This window comes from Hyalella azteca, unplaced genomic scaffold, assembly GCF_000764305.2.
Source record: "Hyalella azteca isolate HAZT.00-mixed unplaced genomic scaffold, Hazt_2.0.2 contig8878, whole genome shotgun sequence".
Taxonomy (NCBI): domain Eukaryota; kingdom Metazoa; phylum Arthropoda; class Malacostraca; order Amphipoda; family Hyalellidae; genus Hyalella; species Hyalella azteca.
Genome location: NW_025938961.1, coordinates 1 through 17831, shown reverse-complemented (window position 1 = coordinate 17831; position 17831 = coordinate 1). Strand labels below are relative to the sequence as shown.

At 38.9% G+C, this 17831-nt stretch overlaps 1 protein-coding gene across 1 annotated transcript; it reads left to right on the top strand.

The window, feature by feature from the left end:
* Positions 1 to 574: 574 nt before the first annotated feature.
* On the top strand, positions 575 to 9673 carry LOC108674928 (the record flags this gene model as incomplete). The annotated part of the gene is given in 6 exon segments (XM_047881820.1): positions 575 to 641; positions 1375 to 1579; positions 4657 to 4790; positions 5651 to 5714; positions 8991 to 9230; positions 9457 to 9673. Coding segments are annotated over 5 exon segments (811 nt in total), but the record flags the coding sequence as incomplete, so codon positions are not given.
* Between the last annotated feature and the right edge of the window lie 8158 nt (positions 9674 to 17831).

Sequence of the window (17831 nt, the reverse complement as noted above, 5' to 3'; positions counted from 1 at the left end):
ATTTCCTTCTCCAATTTTGAGGGGTCTTATACTTAGATGTTAAAACTATGAAAAACGTCGTTCCTACTTGAAGTTGCCATTAAAGAACTTCATGGATTTCACAAACTTTTTCTTTATAGCAAGTCAACCTAGCATATAACCCGAATATGAATTATTGAAGCACTTCATCCAATGATTAATATGAAAAAAAGAACTTCATTCACCAACGAGTGTCGGTGATTGATTGGAGCAACGTGCTGCTCTAAATAGGTTGAGTCCTGGGTTTCAATTGCCAGTAAGGTGACGGTTAAAAATATTGCGAGTGCAAATGGATGCTCGGGTTTCGCTGCAATTGTATTAGAAGTAACTGACGGGGATTAACCCAATTAACTAAACTGTGCTGATAAGCTCGTTCTCTGTACTACTATCGTTATTATCGAGATTATTTGTGTTAATCGCGTCCAATTTCTTTTGAATGCAGAATAATAGAAACATGTTTATGTTGAAATCCCATTTTATCAACCGTCGATCTTGGATAAATGATCAATAGGAAGTGTTCTATTTGCATTTATTTTCAGACACATTGAATGCTACATCTGCTGACGGCATTTGAGCAAGTTGTGGCAGCTAGTATTGACGGCTACTTATCGCTTTAACGGCAAGTAAGTTTAGGAACAAGGCACTGATTTTATTATTAATTAATGGAAGTAGAAATTATGAACTCGTTAGCTCATTTTCCATATACTACAATAATAAAATAATAATAATTATAATAGTAATAATAATGATAGTATTAATAATAATATTATAACCTTCTGTAACGTAGAAATGTTCGATCACTGATGTTTATTAAGTATTATTTGGAAACAAATAAAAAACTTGATGTTCAACCGTCTATGAAGAATGTTATACCAATGAACGACGAGGCTAAAAAAATGCAACAGAGTTCAAAACTTAAAATGTAATGAAAATGTGCACAAAGTTAGGTGCATGCGAATGGTTATTCTGTAATTTATACCTAAGCTGCCTTCATTCAACCTCCATATGAGGCAAGTAGCCCGAAAATTACTAGCGACTATAAATTTCCCCATGTACTGTCACCTTAAATATTATTATAGGTTGGCAAAAGTTGTTCCTTTAAGCAGGTTTCGTTGAAGACCAGAGAATTCGATTTATTGCAAATAAAACGAATTCTCTGGTCTTCAACGAAATCACCTTAAATAGTGAATATTTGCTCCATCACCAAAAACCTACAAAGGCAGGGAATTAGTTACATTCCAATCAAGTTTATGCCAGATACTAATATCAAGTAATAACATTTCTATCGTTGTAAATGAAACAAAATATGATTATTTTGTAAATGAAACAAAATATGATTTCAACTGTAACACCCAGATACCTCATGAGAAGAACTGCGGGGGTCTAGTGCACGGAGAAGATCAAGATGTCGGCCGGTGGACTGGCCCTCTTCGGACTAGTGGCCAAACTGATTTACCCGGTCTGGACTGTACAAGAGGCGGGTGTGGCGTCGCAGGTGGCGTGCGCGGCTCGTTGCAGTCAACACTATGCCTGTGGAGGATTCCAATGGAACTCTTCTTCGGTGAGAAATACAAGACGACAATGTTTTTCTTGGTTGACTGATTATGTTAATCAACGTGCGACTCAAAATTTGAGGCCGTTTCTTTAGTGAAGTTGATGCAAGTTATAACTTCTGGACGACAGTCATTTGTTCATCGCAAAGTAGGGGAAAGTTTTCTAATCAGCTTTCTTGGTGGTTAAGCCAGTTCAGTTGTATACATGTTGAGATAGTACATACCAATCTCGCGGATCCGAGTCCGACCGGCTTTTCTTATAGTGAGGTCAAGAGGCATGTAAGCCGAGACTTTTAATTTCCATAGGATTGCATTTGTTTCATTCAAATAGATTTTGTCTGTCTAAACCAGGTGTAAATGTTGCTAATCCCCGATGAAAATGTAGCCATTTCCTGTCAACGCGGAGTAACTGATATTCCGGGGATTTTTTAATCGTCGTCGACTAACGGTCAAACCCAACTTCTAACTCAACTTCTAGAGCCACCTCAGAGCTGTTGAGCCAGTCGGAGCCGGAGAAGCGTGGATAGGGCTTCACTGCTGCAAGATACTACCACTAGACTAGAGCAAATGCGCAAAGGCTAACTAGCGGGGGGCACTGCAGTGGAATATAACGAATTAAATAAGTTATTTAATTTAATCCTGATTTCAAATTTTAGATGAGCCCTGCTATAACTTACTCCCTACCTCAGCATGCAATAACTGCACTCAGCCACTGAGCTAGCATCCGCAGATTACGCTGAAGCACCGCAATCCAGACTAGGGAAACATTGATTTAAAATCAGCCAGCACTCAAGCACCATCAGCCAGCATTCAAGCATGTCCGATAACGGAGCGTCTCGCATTAGCAGGCAGTTACGCATTCTGCCTCACCTACTCCCGGCTTACCCTCTTCTGGCCTAACCTATTTACGCTTCCTCAAGTCATAACCTTCTTGCAGTCACTGACTCGATTTACCTGCTCAGTTTTCTCGTCGCTCTAATTTCCTGCTGACAATTAGGTTAGGTTAAATGGGGGTTTGTTGGGGTGGAGAAATGTAGCAACGTGAGTTGGTTAGGCCAGAGGAAGTTAAGCTGGATTTGGTTAGGTCAGATGCAGTATGACCATGACATGCTTAAGCAGTGGCTGAGGACATACAGCCCAAAATCGCCCAATGGCTTTGAGCACTTGACTTATAAGCTGCGATGCCCTACATCAATCTTATCCATGGAAAAGAATATTAACCAAAGTGTAAAGTTGGGAGATGCTAGCCCCCGGCATGCGCCTCAACTAGCACCTGACCGCGGCTGAATATTTTGAGGCAAAAGTGACAGAGAACTTGTAATGTAAGGGAAGTTTAATATCGATAGTTTTCCTACTATCAACCTCGGTAACAGTGTCTGAAAATCGTTTAACCAAGAACCTTATTTCAGCTAAAACTAAGTTCGAAGGAAAATCATCCAAGTTCATTTCGTTGCAATATATTGCGAATGTTTTCAAATTTAGAATGAATATCATGGGAGGTGGAACAAATCTGTAGCCACTATGTATTTATGTTTGACGACTACCCAATTTGAAACTGAACTAAAAAAAGCTAAAGAAGCGCGAGCCCAGTCGGGTGTGAATCTGTTGGTGATTCACGGAAGTTAGAAAGTTAACTTCGAATTCAGTTACTTTACGACTGAGAAACGACAAACTATTGTTCGTTTCAATCTCCACAGTAAATTTGTATCGACGAAAGTTTAAACTTGGGATAATCGTACTGAAGAACTGTGTGATAAGAATGCTTGATGATTGGACAAGTGCAATCAGCATATCTAAAGCGGTATCAGTATGTCTAATAAGTGGAGCGGTATCAGTATGTCTATTAAGTGGAGCATTGCGGTCACGGATATTAGTCGGAAATATTGCTGATCGGCAATAGGAAATCTTGGGCTTGGGTCGATTTTCTTCAAATGGATTATATACATTATTAATACATATGTGTTAGGTCTCGAGCGGTCAAGTTGACTTCCCCTCAGGGGGGACTTCTGACGTGAGTCTGTGCTAGTCAGAAGTCCTATGGGATTTCGCGCTCCTAGGGGGATTGTTCCTGAGCGCCCCACCGCTGAGCTCTCGGTGTCTGACTGAAGGCCTCAGTTGTGGGGTTAAGTTATTATGTAGGCAGGATTCCTTACATTAAGTTATGATGTAGGTAGGATACTTTTACATTGAGTTATTATGTAGGTAGGATTCCTCATATTTCCCTTCTTTGTCTCTCTCGTGCGGGCGGCCGACGTCATGTGCAAGCAACCTCTTGTTCGAGTGTCTTCGTTTCTGATGCTTTTCACCTGTCCCTTCTTGTCACTTCGTCTCCTTGAGATGCTAACGCTGTTTCCTTCGTGCCAGCTACAGCGGGCTGGACAATTGAGATCTTCCGCCCCCTGAGGGTGATGATTAATTTGAGATATTGAATAAGTGAGACCTTCCGCCTCGCTGGCGATGTTACATTTTGACCTCCTGTACGAAATAGCTTGATAGCTGAAGCGCTAGCAAACCATTCTACTACTACCACTACTTTAGGTTGACTTGGTTGGGTTTGTTTGAGGGCTGATGCTGGATACAGATAACACGATGGAGATGAAGGTAGAAGATCGTGAAGAAGAGTTTACTACTACTTTAGGTTGACTTGGTTGGGTTTGTTTGAGGGCTGATGCTGGATACAGATAACACGATGGGGATGAAGGTAGAAGATCGTGAAGAAGAGTTCCCCTAGCCCTCTAAGACATTGCATGCCGTCGGTTTCGGGGGGTGATAAGGGAGTAGAGAAAGCAAAAACACAGATGTATGGTTGTGATGCAGTCGTCATACAATAGTGTTAGAAGTATAGGCATGGAAAATGACTCGCACTTTCTTAGTAACACGCACTTCTAAGAGGCTGCTTATCCCGGAGGTTTAGGGAGAGTACATGGCGTTAAATAACAGAATCAATATCTAAGCCATGGAGTGCCGATAATGTTGCATATCAGGCCCAACACTAAAGATGAAGGATTGGCGCGATTCTTTGCACTCATCACTCAGGCAAGAATCCGGATGGCTCTCATCTATTATATCCCTATTGCTACCACAGTGTCGCCTGGTGGTGGAAGCTTCGGTGCCTGGCGCCATGAAGGGCGTGATGAAGAACGTGTTTAGACTCAACCGGTACGGGACGAACTACCACCTGTACGAATTACCTCCACCGCTAGGTGGCACCAGTCCCACGTGAGTGCAGTTGATATTAAGATAGTTGACTTTTTAGTATACGCTACATCAGAATATCTGCCTACATTTGAGCTAAATGTAAGTATAGTTGGATGGATTTTTAGCTATCGCTTTCCGAGTGAATTGAAAACATGAGGCTATTAATACGATATGTTCAGTTTTCACGAAATGAAAAAAATGATCAGCCGAATGCCCGACCAAACAGTCGAGCGCAGGGCGCCAATACATTGGTGCGTTATAAGTCTGAATATCCAACTCGAGAGAAGCCAGACGTTCGTCCTTCATTCAACTCTTGATGAACTCCTTAACCAACGAACACATTTTTATTATGGCCTCTGTAAGTTCGTGCTAATTTTTTTCTACAAATAGACATGATTGCAAATTCAGGGGCATACTGAAGTGAAATACTTTTAGTAGACCTATAAACATCTAACGCGAGTTAATTTAAAAGATCTTCATAATCTGACGTAGGTGGATACATTTCAAAGATACTCATCATCGAAACGTAAGTAGATAAATTTTAAAATTTTTTCAATATTGAAAGTAAATAGTTTCATTTCCACGACCTTTCACTTTTGTTTTTGTCTTTTGGTTTGTCTTCAATGTTGTAGTATTTCAGAAAAAACATCGAACAATGTTTAGGCTGAAATTGATCTAAAAAATATCATCCATTCGATGTTATCACGTCAGCTGACGTCCGGTTGGTAGTCTATATAAACTTCGACTTAGCTAGGAGAGTGAATCAATAGCTAGGACGGACCTCAAATTATTCCCGTGATGGTGGTCAAAGAACATTAATCGTGATTCAAATTTAAGAATATTAATTTGCATAATATACTAATAATTAACTTTATTTGTAGAGGCGCACTGGACACCTGTCGGAAGAACGGCCTGGATCTGTTGCCAAACCCCGTCACCTTGAAAGTGAGTCCACTTAGTCAGGCTTTGTGTCAAAATAATTTGAATGTCTTTTGTGATGGAAGTCCGGAATGTTCTGAAAAAATTAAATTGCATCGTTTGTGCAGGAAATATTCTTCATATAAAGTAACTTCAGTTATAAGTCAATATGCATTTTCGCAAGAGCTAGTTTGCTTTGATACTCCTTAGCTGTAGTCTGTGTTAGGTTTCGGTTAAAAAATTTAAGTTCATTTCGTTTATTTTAAGACAATTCCTCACACGTAAAAGTTGTACATTTTTGATGGCTATCAAAGACTATTGTTTTTGCCGAACTCCGCAGTGTGTATAACATTGTCGATGACGGATGACAAACCCTCTCCAGCGGCCACTGAATTGGTGCGTTCTGATTTGGCTCCTCCTTTAATTACGCCTCTTATAGGCTCCCTATTTAAAATGTCTCTGATTAGGACCTTCACTGGGGCACACCATTGAATAGGCTCCACACTCATGATCCTGCCTACTTGTCGAATTTGACCGATCATATACAGGCAGATTTCAACATAAAGAATGCATTTTGATAAATTCCTGGCACAATTCAAAACAATTGAGAATCACAGAAAAAAGTCCTGAAATCATTGCACCCAAGAATGTAGCTTGGTGCTTTTACCCAAATTAACTAGGGTGAATCAAATCAGGGAGTTTTGCTAGTTAGGTTATACGTACGATTGCGAGTCCTCTAAACGACGACAAATCTGGGCTCAAGACGTGTTGGACGAATTTGGACAAGTTGTGTTGTCAAAATAGATTGGTAGACAGGTGTAGCAACCCAGAACATGTCGCTCCAGAATAAATCTCTCCTTCCACACTCCCAGAGCAAGATATCAAGGGCCAATTTCATGCTATTTAGTCCATTATCCTCTCCACCAAAACCCCTGTTTTCTGAGCCACTATATAGGCGTCGTATTTTGTCCCCATTTACCTTCATCGGATAAGCGTCGTATTTTGTCCCGTCGTATACCCTTTACCTCCAACGTCGTGAAGCTGGCCATTATCGCCGCCAGCAACTCATTTGCCCTAGTACCGGATGTCTCACGGTTCTCCAATTCAACCATCTGGGCCCCCTTGCCTGCAGTTCCTCACCCACCTCTTCAATATCCGTTTCCACTGCATCCATTCAAGCAATCTTGAAGAACTCAATGTAGTCATCGAGCATAAAAAACCCAGTGACCAAGACACGTTACCTCGTCCCATCACCCAACTCTTCCCAGCATTCAAGATCTTGGAGGGGGGCCTACTTCTGCACCTTATGGCTTCCCTAGCCACTGAACTTGCGCAACATGACTGAAAGCCGGTGGCAACCTGCACAGCGCATAGTGGCATCGGCGTACGTTCCTAGATGCTTCCGCTCTTCACCTCAATCCGCCTTCCTGGCTGGCTGGCGCCTTGTCTCTCCTTCAGAACGCTATTACCCTACAGAGCCATTCAAAAAAGAGGTTGTAAAGGATCTGTTATTTTCGCTGCTCTCTTCAACCACTTCAATCTCTGACATACCAGACCTCCAACATTGTCTCGTACGTAGATGACAACTCGCTCTTCGTGTCCTCCTCAAGGCACAGAGCTGCGGAAGCGGATTCCGCTGGGATCCTGATTAGCAACTCGGGTTCATTGCCCAGAAACTGACCGTGTCGCCCAATAAGTACTCTATCACGCTCTTTAGTACCTCCATGCAAGTCTCTTCCTACGTCAGGAAGGTGGAAACAAAAGACAATAGACCATCTTCGCATTGTAGAAGTCCTGGTTGGCACTAGCTGGGGCTTCTCGAATGAAGATATTGTTGTCACCTACCTACACCACCATCACACGCCCCATCCTCAACCGCGCTATCTTGTACCTCATCGCCTCGCGCTACACCGTAGCAGGCTGAACTATTCACAAGGCGATCCCGGCCGAGATTAATCACCGGATACATCAAAATGGACCATCTCCAATTTTGTATTATTTTCATTAATGAGGAAAGGACATAGAATTACATTGATGATTGAGTCAATGAAAAAAACATTCTGACCTCTGCGCAGCATAAATATCTTGAAATTTATTGGTAAAACTATTGAGGCTGGTTCAATTTTTACAATCAGTTGCTATACAAAAAAGTCGAATCGGCATTGACACAGGAATTACTTCATGACAATCAATTTTACGGACTCGGACGATTAACGCAATTTGTGTTCTTGAAGAACGATGTAAATATACGACCTGTCTCGTATGTAAGAATTAATGAACTGATATACTTCACCCTCTATGATTGTAGAAATAAACTTATATTATACAACCAACTGTTGGACCACTTGCTAAAATAAAAACAAATTCTGACACATTACGTAGAACCAAGGTGGTCAACGTCCTGAAACTTGTCGAAAAATTTTGGCGATATCGTGTCTCATGAATCGACGTCACTCGTAGAACTTTTATACAGAAAAACAACTATTTTGCACTCATCTACTGCTAGTTCAGTCTGCTGCGCAACTCGCTGATAAACGGTGCAGAAGAAGTTGCTCCTTTTTTTTGCATTTTACACGAATTTTTGCGCCTTGAAGCAGTCTGTTTGGGAAGCAACAATTTCAGTAATCGAGGTTATTCGTAGAACGGATTGACACCAATTTCCTGGAGTACCAAATAAAATGACGTTGGGGACTTTTCAAACAATTAACGAACTAGCGTTTCCCCGACAAAAAGCATGTGATCGTTCTTCAACCAGATGCTTTTCTAAACCAAGAATTTTCAATGATTAAACAGTTTAATAAAATATATACATAAATAACGAAGAATAAATAGGAGCACAAACACCGTAAGTCTAGTAACAGGTCCAACCGTAAGAACCTAACCGTAACCGTGCGTTTGAATCCACTTCCAATTATTTAATGAACAATATTAAAGTCCAAAAAATCGAGGTTTTCCTGCAAAAGAACAAAAATAACACTAGAAATATCAGAGTGGGAATTATGAATATATAATGAACAATTTGACGCAGAAAAATATTAAACATAACGATATGAATTACTCTAAAATTGAACAATCACATATGAAATGTTGATTGTCGATTGACGTACCTCCACGGCAAAATCATGAGATACAATGATAAATAACACCCTGCTACTCGAGGTCACAGCTAAGGTGATTGAAAACTAAAAATTATAAACCAAAATCCAAAACCTAATTAATTGCAACTTCAAATTTGAATATACAGCAAGAAATTGAATCCATTTCCTCTACATCGTAAACTGATTACATTTTTGTCAATTTCAGGACAGGGCGAGTTTGTCCATACGGCAAGCGGGGGGCATCTTCGTAGACATGATACGAGCCAGCAACGGCTCGTACGTGACTCGGAGCTCCGGAGTCCTGGTGCCGGACACGGCCATCTCCGCCTGGCTGCCTGGAAACCCTAGCGGCGCCGCAGGGCGATGCATCGGCATAGGCGGCGACACCTCCTTGTACTACGACTTCGTGTGCAGTAGTACAGGTCCCTACGCTGGAATCTTTTGCGTTTACAGCTGATTAGCGCATCTCCACGGCAAGATCACGAGATACAATGATAAATATCACCCTGCTGCTAGAGGTCACAGCTAAGGTGATTGAAAACTGAAAATTACAAACCAAAATCCGAAAAGTAATTAATTGCATTGCAACTTTAAAATTAATTGTATATTCAGCAATAAATTGAATCCATTTCCTCTACATAGCAAAACTGATTGCATTTTGTCAATTTCAGGACAGGGCGAGTTTGTCCATACGGCAAGCGGGGGGCATCTTCGTAGACATGATACGTGCCAGCAACGGCTCGTACGTGACTCGGAGCTCCGGAGTCCTGGTGCCAGGCACGGCCATCTCCGCCTGGCTGCCTGGAAACCCTAGCGGCGCCGCAGGGCGATGCATCGGCATAGGCGGCGACACCTCCTTGTACTACGACTTCGTGTGCAGTAGTACAGGTCCCTACGCTGGAATCTTTTGCGTTTACAGCACATTGAATTAATACGCGTATTTTGTTGAACTGAGTCGAAGAAAGCTATTTGTGAGTATACATCATCAGAAACTATGACGTCACAAAATCTGCTGGAAACAGTAACCTTTGTTCAAACTTTTTGCTCTCACTTTTTCTCTGTATTTCACGTCAGTCGATCGTTTGTTCGTTATCGAACGATTGATCTATGTTGCACGGCAATCCTCTTTAGTCTCAATTTACACTACATTCAGGGTTTGTTTTTGTAGTGAATGCATTTTAAGATATGTGTTTCCTCCACATGGTATGTTATTATTTTTCTATGTAATTAGTTTAGTCGAGAACTTTCCCAGCATCTGTAGTCTCATTAATTGTTATTTAACAACACATTTAGCTTCACTTAGCTTCACATCAACACAACGAGCTTCATTTAACACAGAAGTTGGCAACCATTTGTGTCACGTCGACCCCTCTAGAAACATCATAATCGGAGAAAAAATATCACTCCATTACTAAATTTTCTTGATGTAAAATAAATAGAATTTTCTTAAAGAGATGAACCCTTTTCAATTTTAAAATATACTTATAGAGAAAGAGGTAGTCTTTGCTGATATGTGGTTGTATTAGAAAAAAGTTCATATACCTACTGAAGAGTTCGACTGATTTAAAATCTTAAAATATTCATCTCAAAAAATTAATATGAATTTATGTTGTCAATATTAATGGAATAATTAAAAATAACGCCAGTTGCCATAGAAATATACGCTGTTTTATGTCTAAACAGAATGAAAACAAATAAATGACTCAGCTACTTATAAATAAACATAATATTAGGATAAGATTGATGAGCGGTTGTCATGGAGAACTCCACGGCCATGGCTCGAGTCATGAGCATCTTCATCATTGTGATGACTGTCCTCGACAAATTGCACTCTGAGACAGCCTGCAGTGCTACAATCTGAATATAAAAGTATGTTCCATCACATTTTATCTCATAAAACTTAGAGAAGCAAGTAACGTAATACATTGAAAACCTATTTAACCATGTTTCTTCCATAGTATGGTTTCTAATATGAAGATCCCTATTTTCACATCCATCATTGACGCTAGTAAAAACTGAAAAATAGGAGTCAGAAAGGTATTTAGATTATGCATTCCCATTTCTGACGAAATATTGTGAATTTCAAAAAATTTAAAATCTACCACGTAAATCATAACCCAGATAAGAAATCCTAGCATTTCTGCGCTTACGAACTACAGTAATATACGTTCAATTGCTTGTCATAAATTGAAAACGTCATGAAAAACCAGTGCCCAAAGGAAAATCAAGTGTTTGCACGAAACCAATTCTAGTTCGTTAACTTACCATTTGTTCTCATTTGAATAAATTCTTGTAATTCTTTGTGAGAGTTGGCCGGATACATTGGCGTTAACGGAGGGGGCAACATAGAAGGAATATCTTTATTCCTTTGCTTTTTAATTTCCTTCAGCAGCACCTTGTTTTAGAGAATGACTCGATGAACTTGTTTCAATATCTTCGTTCTTTCTAGCTTCATCCTCTGATACACGTGCATAACTCAACAAATCGAGTTTGGCGCTGGCGATAAAAATTATAATCATAATTCTCTTGAGTATTTTTACATTATTTGTAATCTTATCCGCTTCAAAAAATATTGAAACTTCGTTTTCATTTCGTTTTGGTTTTGTTTTGGTCTCGTATTAGTTTCGTGTTGGTCTCGTATTGGTCTCGTTTTCGTCTCCTTTGGCGCTAGCTGAAAAATGACTATCATGAATTCTCCGGAATATTGTTGTATTATTTTCAATCTTATCCTCCTCCAAAAATAGTGAAACTATTCTATAAAATCGAGCACCTTCTATAAAAAATTTGTTAATGAGGAATCAGCAAATTTATGGTACAAACTTGGATATATCGCAGGGTAGGCTGCCCAGCATTCAGTCGCTCACCATGATGGGACAAACTCTGCGGTGTCCACCATCTGAAGCTGCCTGCCATCTCTTCATCAGAATCAGACTCCGCTAGGTTGATAAAAGTAGCATTATGAAAATATTATACACCTTGCTTGCGATCCTAGCCGAAAACAAAGACACTAAGATAATTCCTATCAAATTATAACATAAGTTTAAGAGCAACATTTTTTGTCGCCCATTGCGCTCATCTACATGGAATAAAAAAACCAGCTTGATAGAACAATGTGGAAACACGAAAAACTAATAATGCAAAACGAAGTTTTGTGAAGGTGAGAAATTGTAGGTTTTAATGTAATTCGGCACACACCTTGTCGACCGACGTCTTGGAGTAGTCTTCTCTTGACCCCCTCTTGCAGTGTTGTGGTCTTCACGGAAGGACGGAAGGAGAACGGGGGCTTTTCCTCTGAACTGACGAACGCGCGGCGGCAGCTGAAGCGTCCCGTGCCTTCAGTCTATGGTACTCCTATACGAACTATGTAAGTCTAAGTAAGCTATAGTAACCAAAAATCTTTCCACTTATTGTTTTCTCCATAATAGTGTTCATTGTAAAAGCGTGTTAACGTTGTTTCTGGTTCTTGCGTATAGATAGTTTGTATTAGTGTTTCATTGGTAATTTCCATAGTTGTTTGTATCAGCGTCTCATAAGTAATTTATTTTCAGCTTACACGTTTACGAGTAAAGTGAAGACCCCCGTCTATCTTCTTTACGCCATACGAGTTAACTGCCCGAAAGAGCGTACTACAGGAACGGCTCGCTCGGAACATTGTTCGTGAGACCAGAAGTATGGAAAATTATGATCTTATGTATTTACCTGAAGTAACGGTTATGTTCCGGTATGCGTGAAGCGTCCACTGGTCTCCTACAGGAGTCTCATTTCTAGCCAAATCAGTGACATTACTCTGTGAAGGCCACCAGACTCTTTTATGACGTTTATCACTACATAGCCAATCTATTACCCAGTCAAAATTAGAAGCAGTGTAGGAGCTGGGCCGGCGCTGAACCAAGAGCATGATAGAAGCATATTATCCAGTGGACTCCATTTTACATAACCATTAGCCAAATGAAGCAAATAATGAACATTATATGAAACGAAGCTCATGCCATACAGTTTGATCGCTGATTCAACAAAAATTCAAAAGTTGCTGAGCATTTTAATATTTTCAAGTTGGTTTTGCTGAGATGAATGCGCATAGCTACACAAATTTACAAAATGTCTATAAAATGGCTGTGCTGTTATGCCCTCAGGTACAGCAATTCCGGCATACAACGAGAAGAGCCGTAGCTCAGTGGGTTTCCAGAAGACTAATGAATTCAAGCCTCCAGACATTTTCATGCTGAATTCTGAAGGAAAACAGTGAGAGAATGCCACAATTATTTCATTCAAAATTTTTATTTTATAGCAACTAAGGAGGCACTTGACTTCAGTTTTCTTGGAAGCTGTCATGTGGGAAGGTGTTCATGCGGTCGTTACCTCCATCTGTGACTGAATTTCAGCTCAAGTAACGTCGTGCCTGGTATCCTTCCCACCGCTCGGGGCTTTGTCGCGTTCTACTGAACATCGCACTTATTGTCACTTGGAAACTATCCCCTCCTACAGTTTTGAAGCTACAGAATTGAGAGATATACCATTCGATTCGCAAAGAAAAGATGTAGAGAATTATTCAGGCGTTTGTATAATTTCGTTATAGTTTTGACTTTATTTTGCAAAAAAGGATGGGTGGCGGGAGGTAAAATCGAAAAATTTTCGAGAAATTTACCCACACCCACAAAAATGAGAATTACAAATAACGCCTGCACAGATTTTTAGATATGGTATTTACGCGTCAAATGATATGTGTCTCGATGTTGTAGCTTAAAAATCCTAGGCTGAGATAGATTTCTACAGTACCCCCTTTTTTGGCCGTTTTCTAAGAATGTCACGTTTTCTTTCATTTGTTTCGAAAAATTTACATAAATAAAAACCGTCTATTTTTCTGTTCTACAATTGTGTACGAAGTTTCAAGAAGATCCGTCTGGCGAGATAAAATTTCCGCCAGAAGCTCCCCTGATCAATGTGAGTAAGCGAGCAGCGAAACTCCAAGTTTATAAAAAAGCCAGATTATTGTTCATCCAGATTGAGCTGGATTTTCTTTTTCTTTCCGCGTTTGCTGGGAATAAGAGGGATAAACTGATATCATGTTGATAATCCAAATATGAGCAAATTCAGATTTACATTTTGCCTGATTTTTGGCTACGTCTTTAATCCTCATCAAAAACTGCACAAAGGTACTATGAATAATCACAATATCAGACATAACTTCAATTTATTTTTACCCAACTAGTATATTTCAATTTATCAACAGAATTCTGTATTATTGAGTGTCCAATAACTGAAACTGATTGTCTCCATATGGCATTTTACTTCAAAGGTAAAATAAAAGAATTAACCGCTTTAATCTCAAACTTTGTTGTCCTGGGATTGAATAACCAGGTAGCGGTAGCAGGTGTCTTTCATAGCTAGGGGACTTTGCATAGCTCATTCACGACTAGTGATTTTTCAAAGTCAACCATTCTTTTTAAGGTTTCATTAGAAATAAGTACTGTGATTATTACAGCCCATCTTACGTTAGACTCAGTTAGAGAATATAGATGTTATTTTATTTTAGAGCATGGTTATTTCTCAAGATACATTCTATATTAACAATTCATCAAAAGACATTTCATAATCATATACCATACTACCCAATTAACTGATCACTTGAATATGTTGAATCTGAGATATTGTCAAAAAAATTTTGCATGATAAAGCCATACAAGGTATGCCCATTCATAAGCAGTGCATATATATACACTATTGTGGAATTCTGTCAATGTACACTTTTCATAAATAATTTGAATTATTTATTAATAACTAGAAGATAAATGCAGTGGACTGATGTCTTTCAATACCGGATGCTGTTCAATATTTTGTATTCGAGACACCAACGAGAATATTATAAGGGAATATGATTAATGTCATTAGACTGTTTCCAAATGTAATATAAAAAAGTAATTCAAAAGAAAATATATTTTATCAAGACCAGAGGGTTTTAATTTTCATTATGCTGTTGCTCATCAAAATAAACTTTAGAGAAAATTTGCACAAATAGCCAATCTTTGACATCATGACATAGAATTTGCGTAACCCAATTCATTTGGAAACTTGTTAAAATTGTGACCAATGACTGAAGACTTAATGAGAAGCCAGGCCATGACATTGAACATTTCTATAAAACTATTCGTGTAAGCACGCTATTAACACATCATTTATAAAAGCTCCTACCAAACTTTTGTTACCGGTGTATTGGTCGGATTTCTTAAAATATATGGCCATGCGTATTGCGTAATATACATAGTGGCACATCAGAGATTTTTTTAGAATCAGTTCTTTCTTAATTTCCTCACACACTCAATATTTTGATAATTGTTTTAGATATGATAACAATGGTATCCATGATAATTATTAGTCTACTAATAGGACTCAAAAACTTGAGGAAGGGCAACAAAAATGCTCCCCTTTGCCACTATGCACGCATAAATCTAACTAAATAATGATCGAATTATCCAATTTCCGAAGGCAATGCCGGCCTAGGTAACTCCAAAATTAGTCAAGATTTAACTATTTGTATTTAAAGTGTATTCAGCAGGATTGAATTCTATTTCTAATGATAAAAATTTATGTAACCATGATTAATCCAGATTCAGCCTCGCAACTTGATCAGTTCCACAACTACGCAATACAAGCCAAGCCAAGTTCAACAAAAAAAAAGGATTTTATATAGTTTATGTATATATACTATATAAAATCTAAAGTATATATAGTATAAACAATTTTTTATATAGTATATGTCATATGTGTACCAGTTCATGTATTATCCAATCAGAATTCAGTGAGTATATGGTCTTGGACCCTCACTATGATTGGGTCCAATCTGGACTCACCACTCTCCAGTGGTGAGAATCACTTGAGAGTGACCAATGGACTCACTGGACTCACCAATGAAGAATCATCGAGATATAGCATGGACAATGGACTATGGAATACACGTTTTATCAACAATTACTTCATGAATAAGTACTACATGTCATGCGCAGTATAATTAATCTTAGCATGCTGCTTTGAAGCTTATATTCCAAATTTCACTATTTCTCCGGCAGATGGTAATCATGGAATGTTCTGAACAGAATATACTTGTCTGTCTCTGATTGAGACCTCTACTTTACTCAGTCTACCAAGTACCAAGGTAAAATCACCACATAATTTTTACTCCCTGATTAAGTTCAAAATTTAATTCCATATCTAAGCATGATTATGTTGTTGCCCACTGGCCATGATACTTTGATACTTACCAGTAGAACTAGAAAAGAGCAAATAAAAATTCACATGCTTTGCCACTGTGAGGCTATGCTCTAACAGTCTAACCAAACTAATAGTAAAGATTACAAAATAATTGATATCACCGTTTAACTTCACGTTATAAGATAGCTTTCCTATTCAATTTAGTGGGTACAAGCACTTCAAGGATAATAACTTTCTTGAAAATGATTTTAAATCTATACCTATGTAACTGAAGGCACCTTGTGGGACAAAATTTAATATGACATTAGACGGATAGTTCGGCTCATGCTCTCAGCCTCGCAGGATGAGACAAGACACCAGTAGCTTGTTTATTGGTAACAAATAGCAAGCTTATCTGTCAGAAGTGAAAAAGTCCATCTCACCTTCTTCGCTTTGGATGAATTTCGAGAGAAGCAATTGTTTAAAAATCGCTATTTCCACTCACTCCACTGTAACCTCTCTAGTCTGAACAGAAGGTTCGTCAGATTCACGACGCTCAGTCCTCAAATTGCGAAACGATGCACGAGCACGTCGATATGTTGCCACAATAAACTGATTAAGTACGACACATTGAGATGAATAATTTTAATTAAAACTTTTGAACATTATTTAGTTGTAATGTTAATATATAATGTAAATTGAAGAAAAATCCGAAACATATGGATATTTAGCAAGTCAATTTGTTTCTAGTCAGGATAACTTGAACCATGGATGATGGAGAAAGTGCCGGTATCTCGATCTGGTAGCCCATGAACGTTGGGTTCAAAATTTAGTTTAAACTTTTCAAACAATCGAGATGATGAAAGTTGCCTACTGTCGGTGAAGGCATTTTTAACTCGTCATTCTAAACAAATCATCAAAAATTACATTCTTTCTATTAAAACCTCATCAACATTAATTGTGATTAAAAAAATCAGATTAGTGTTTCACACTTTCATCAATTGCTGTAGAAATGACTTTTCCAACTATTTAATTACCCCGAAATTTCATAATGTCATAGGAACATATAATTAAAATTTTTTTCTGAAATGCCTCGCTGGTTACAATAAATTCTTTTTGGGCAATCTTGTATAAAATTAATAATGTAGTAATGAAGTGTATGCTGTTCATTGTGAACTGCAAGAAATCAAATCATTAAATATACATATCATGCATTGAACTTACCTTCATTTTGTCAGATCTCCAGCAGTATTCCGATTTGCAAGCTAATACCTTTATAATATGATGCGTATGAATGTAAAGTGAAAGTAAGTAAGTAAACTATATATAAGGTAAAAGTAGCTCAGAATAAGTAAAGATTACTTTTCAATAGGTGTGGATGTCAAAGCCTACGTTTAGGTTCGAACACCAACGTACGTATGAATAAGTTCGATTGCAGAATTGTTCATCTATATACATATGTAGCAACCGAAACATGTCAGCATAAGAAGCAGGTGGCTCCTCGTTTGTAAACAACCTTGAAGTACCACGCGAATTTTCGCTGATGGTCACAGGGCGGCCCGCCCGTCCATCACCTCTCGGCCCACGGGCACTATTTCGCCGAGTTTTATGAGAATCGGCCAATCTGCCGCTTTGCGCTTATAGTCGCCCTCCACGGAGATAATCGCGCGCGCCACGGCCAAGATTTTTGACTGGGAGGTGCGTTGTTTTTATTGGATGAGCTAGTGGCCAAGAATTACCTTGCAAGCATTTTTTGAGGGATCAAGTCCCATTCTCGTGTCAATTTAGACTTCAAACTATCCAAAGAATCATGAGGTGTTCTGCAGACCCTACTCTCTAAAATAGCCCGCACAGATAAGTC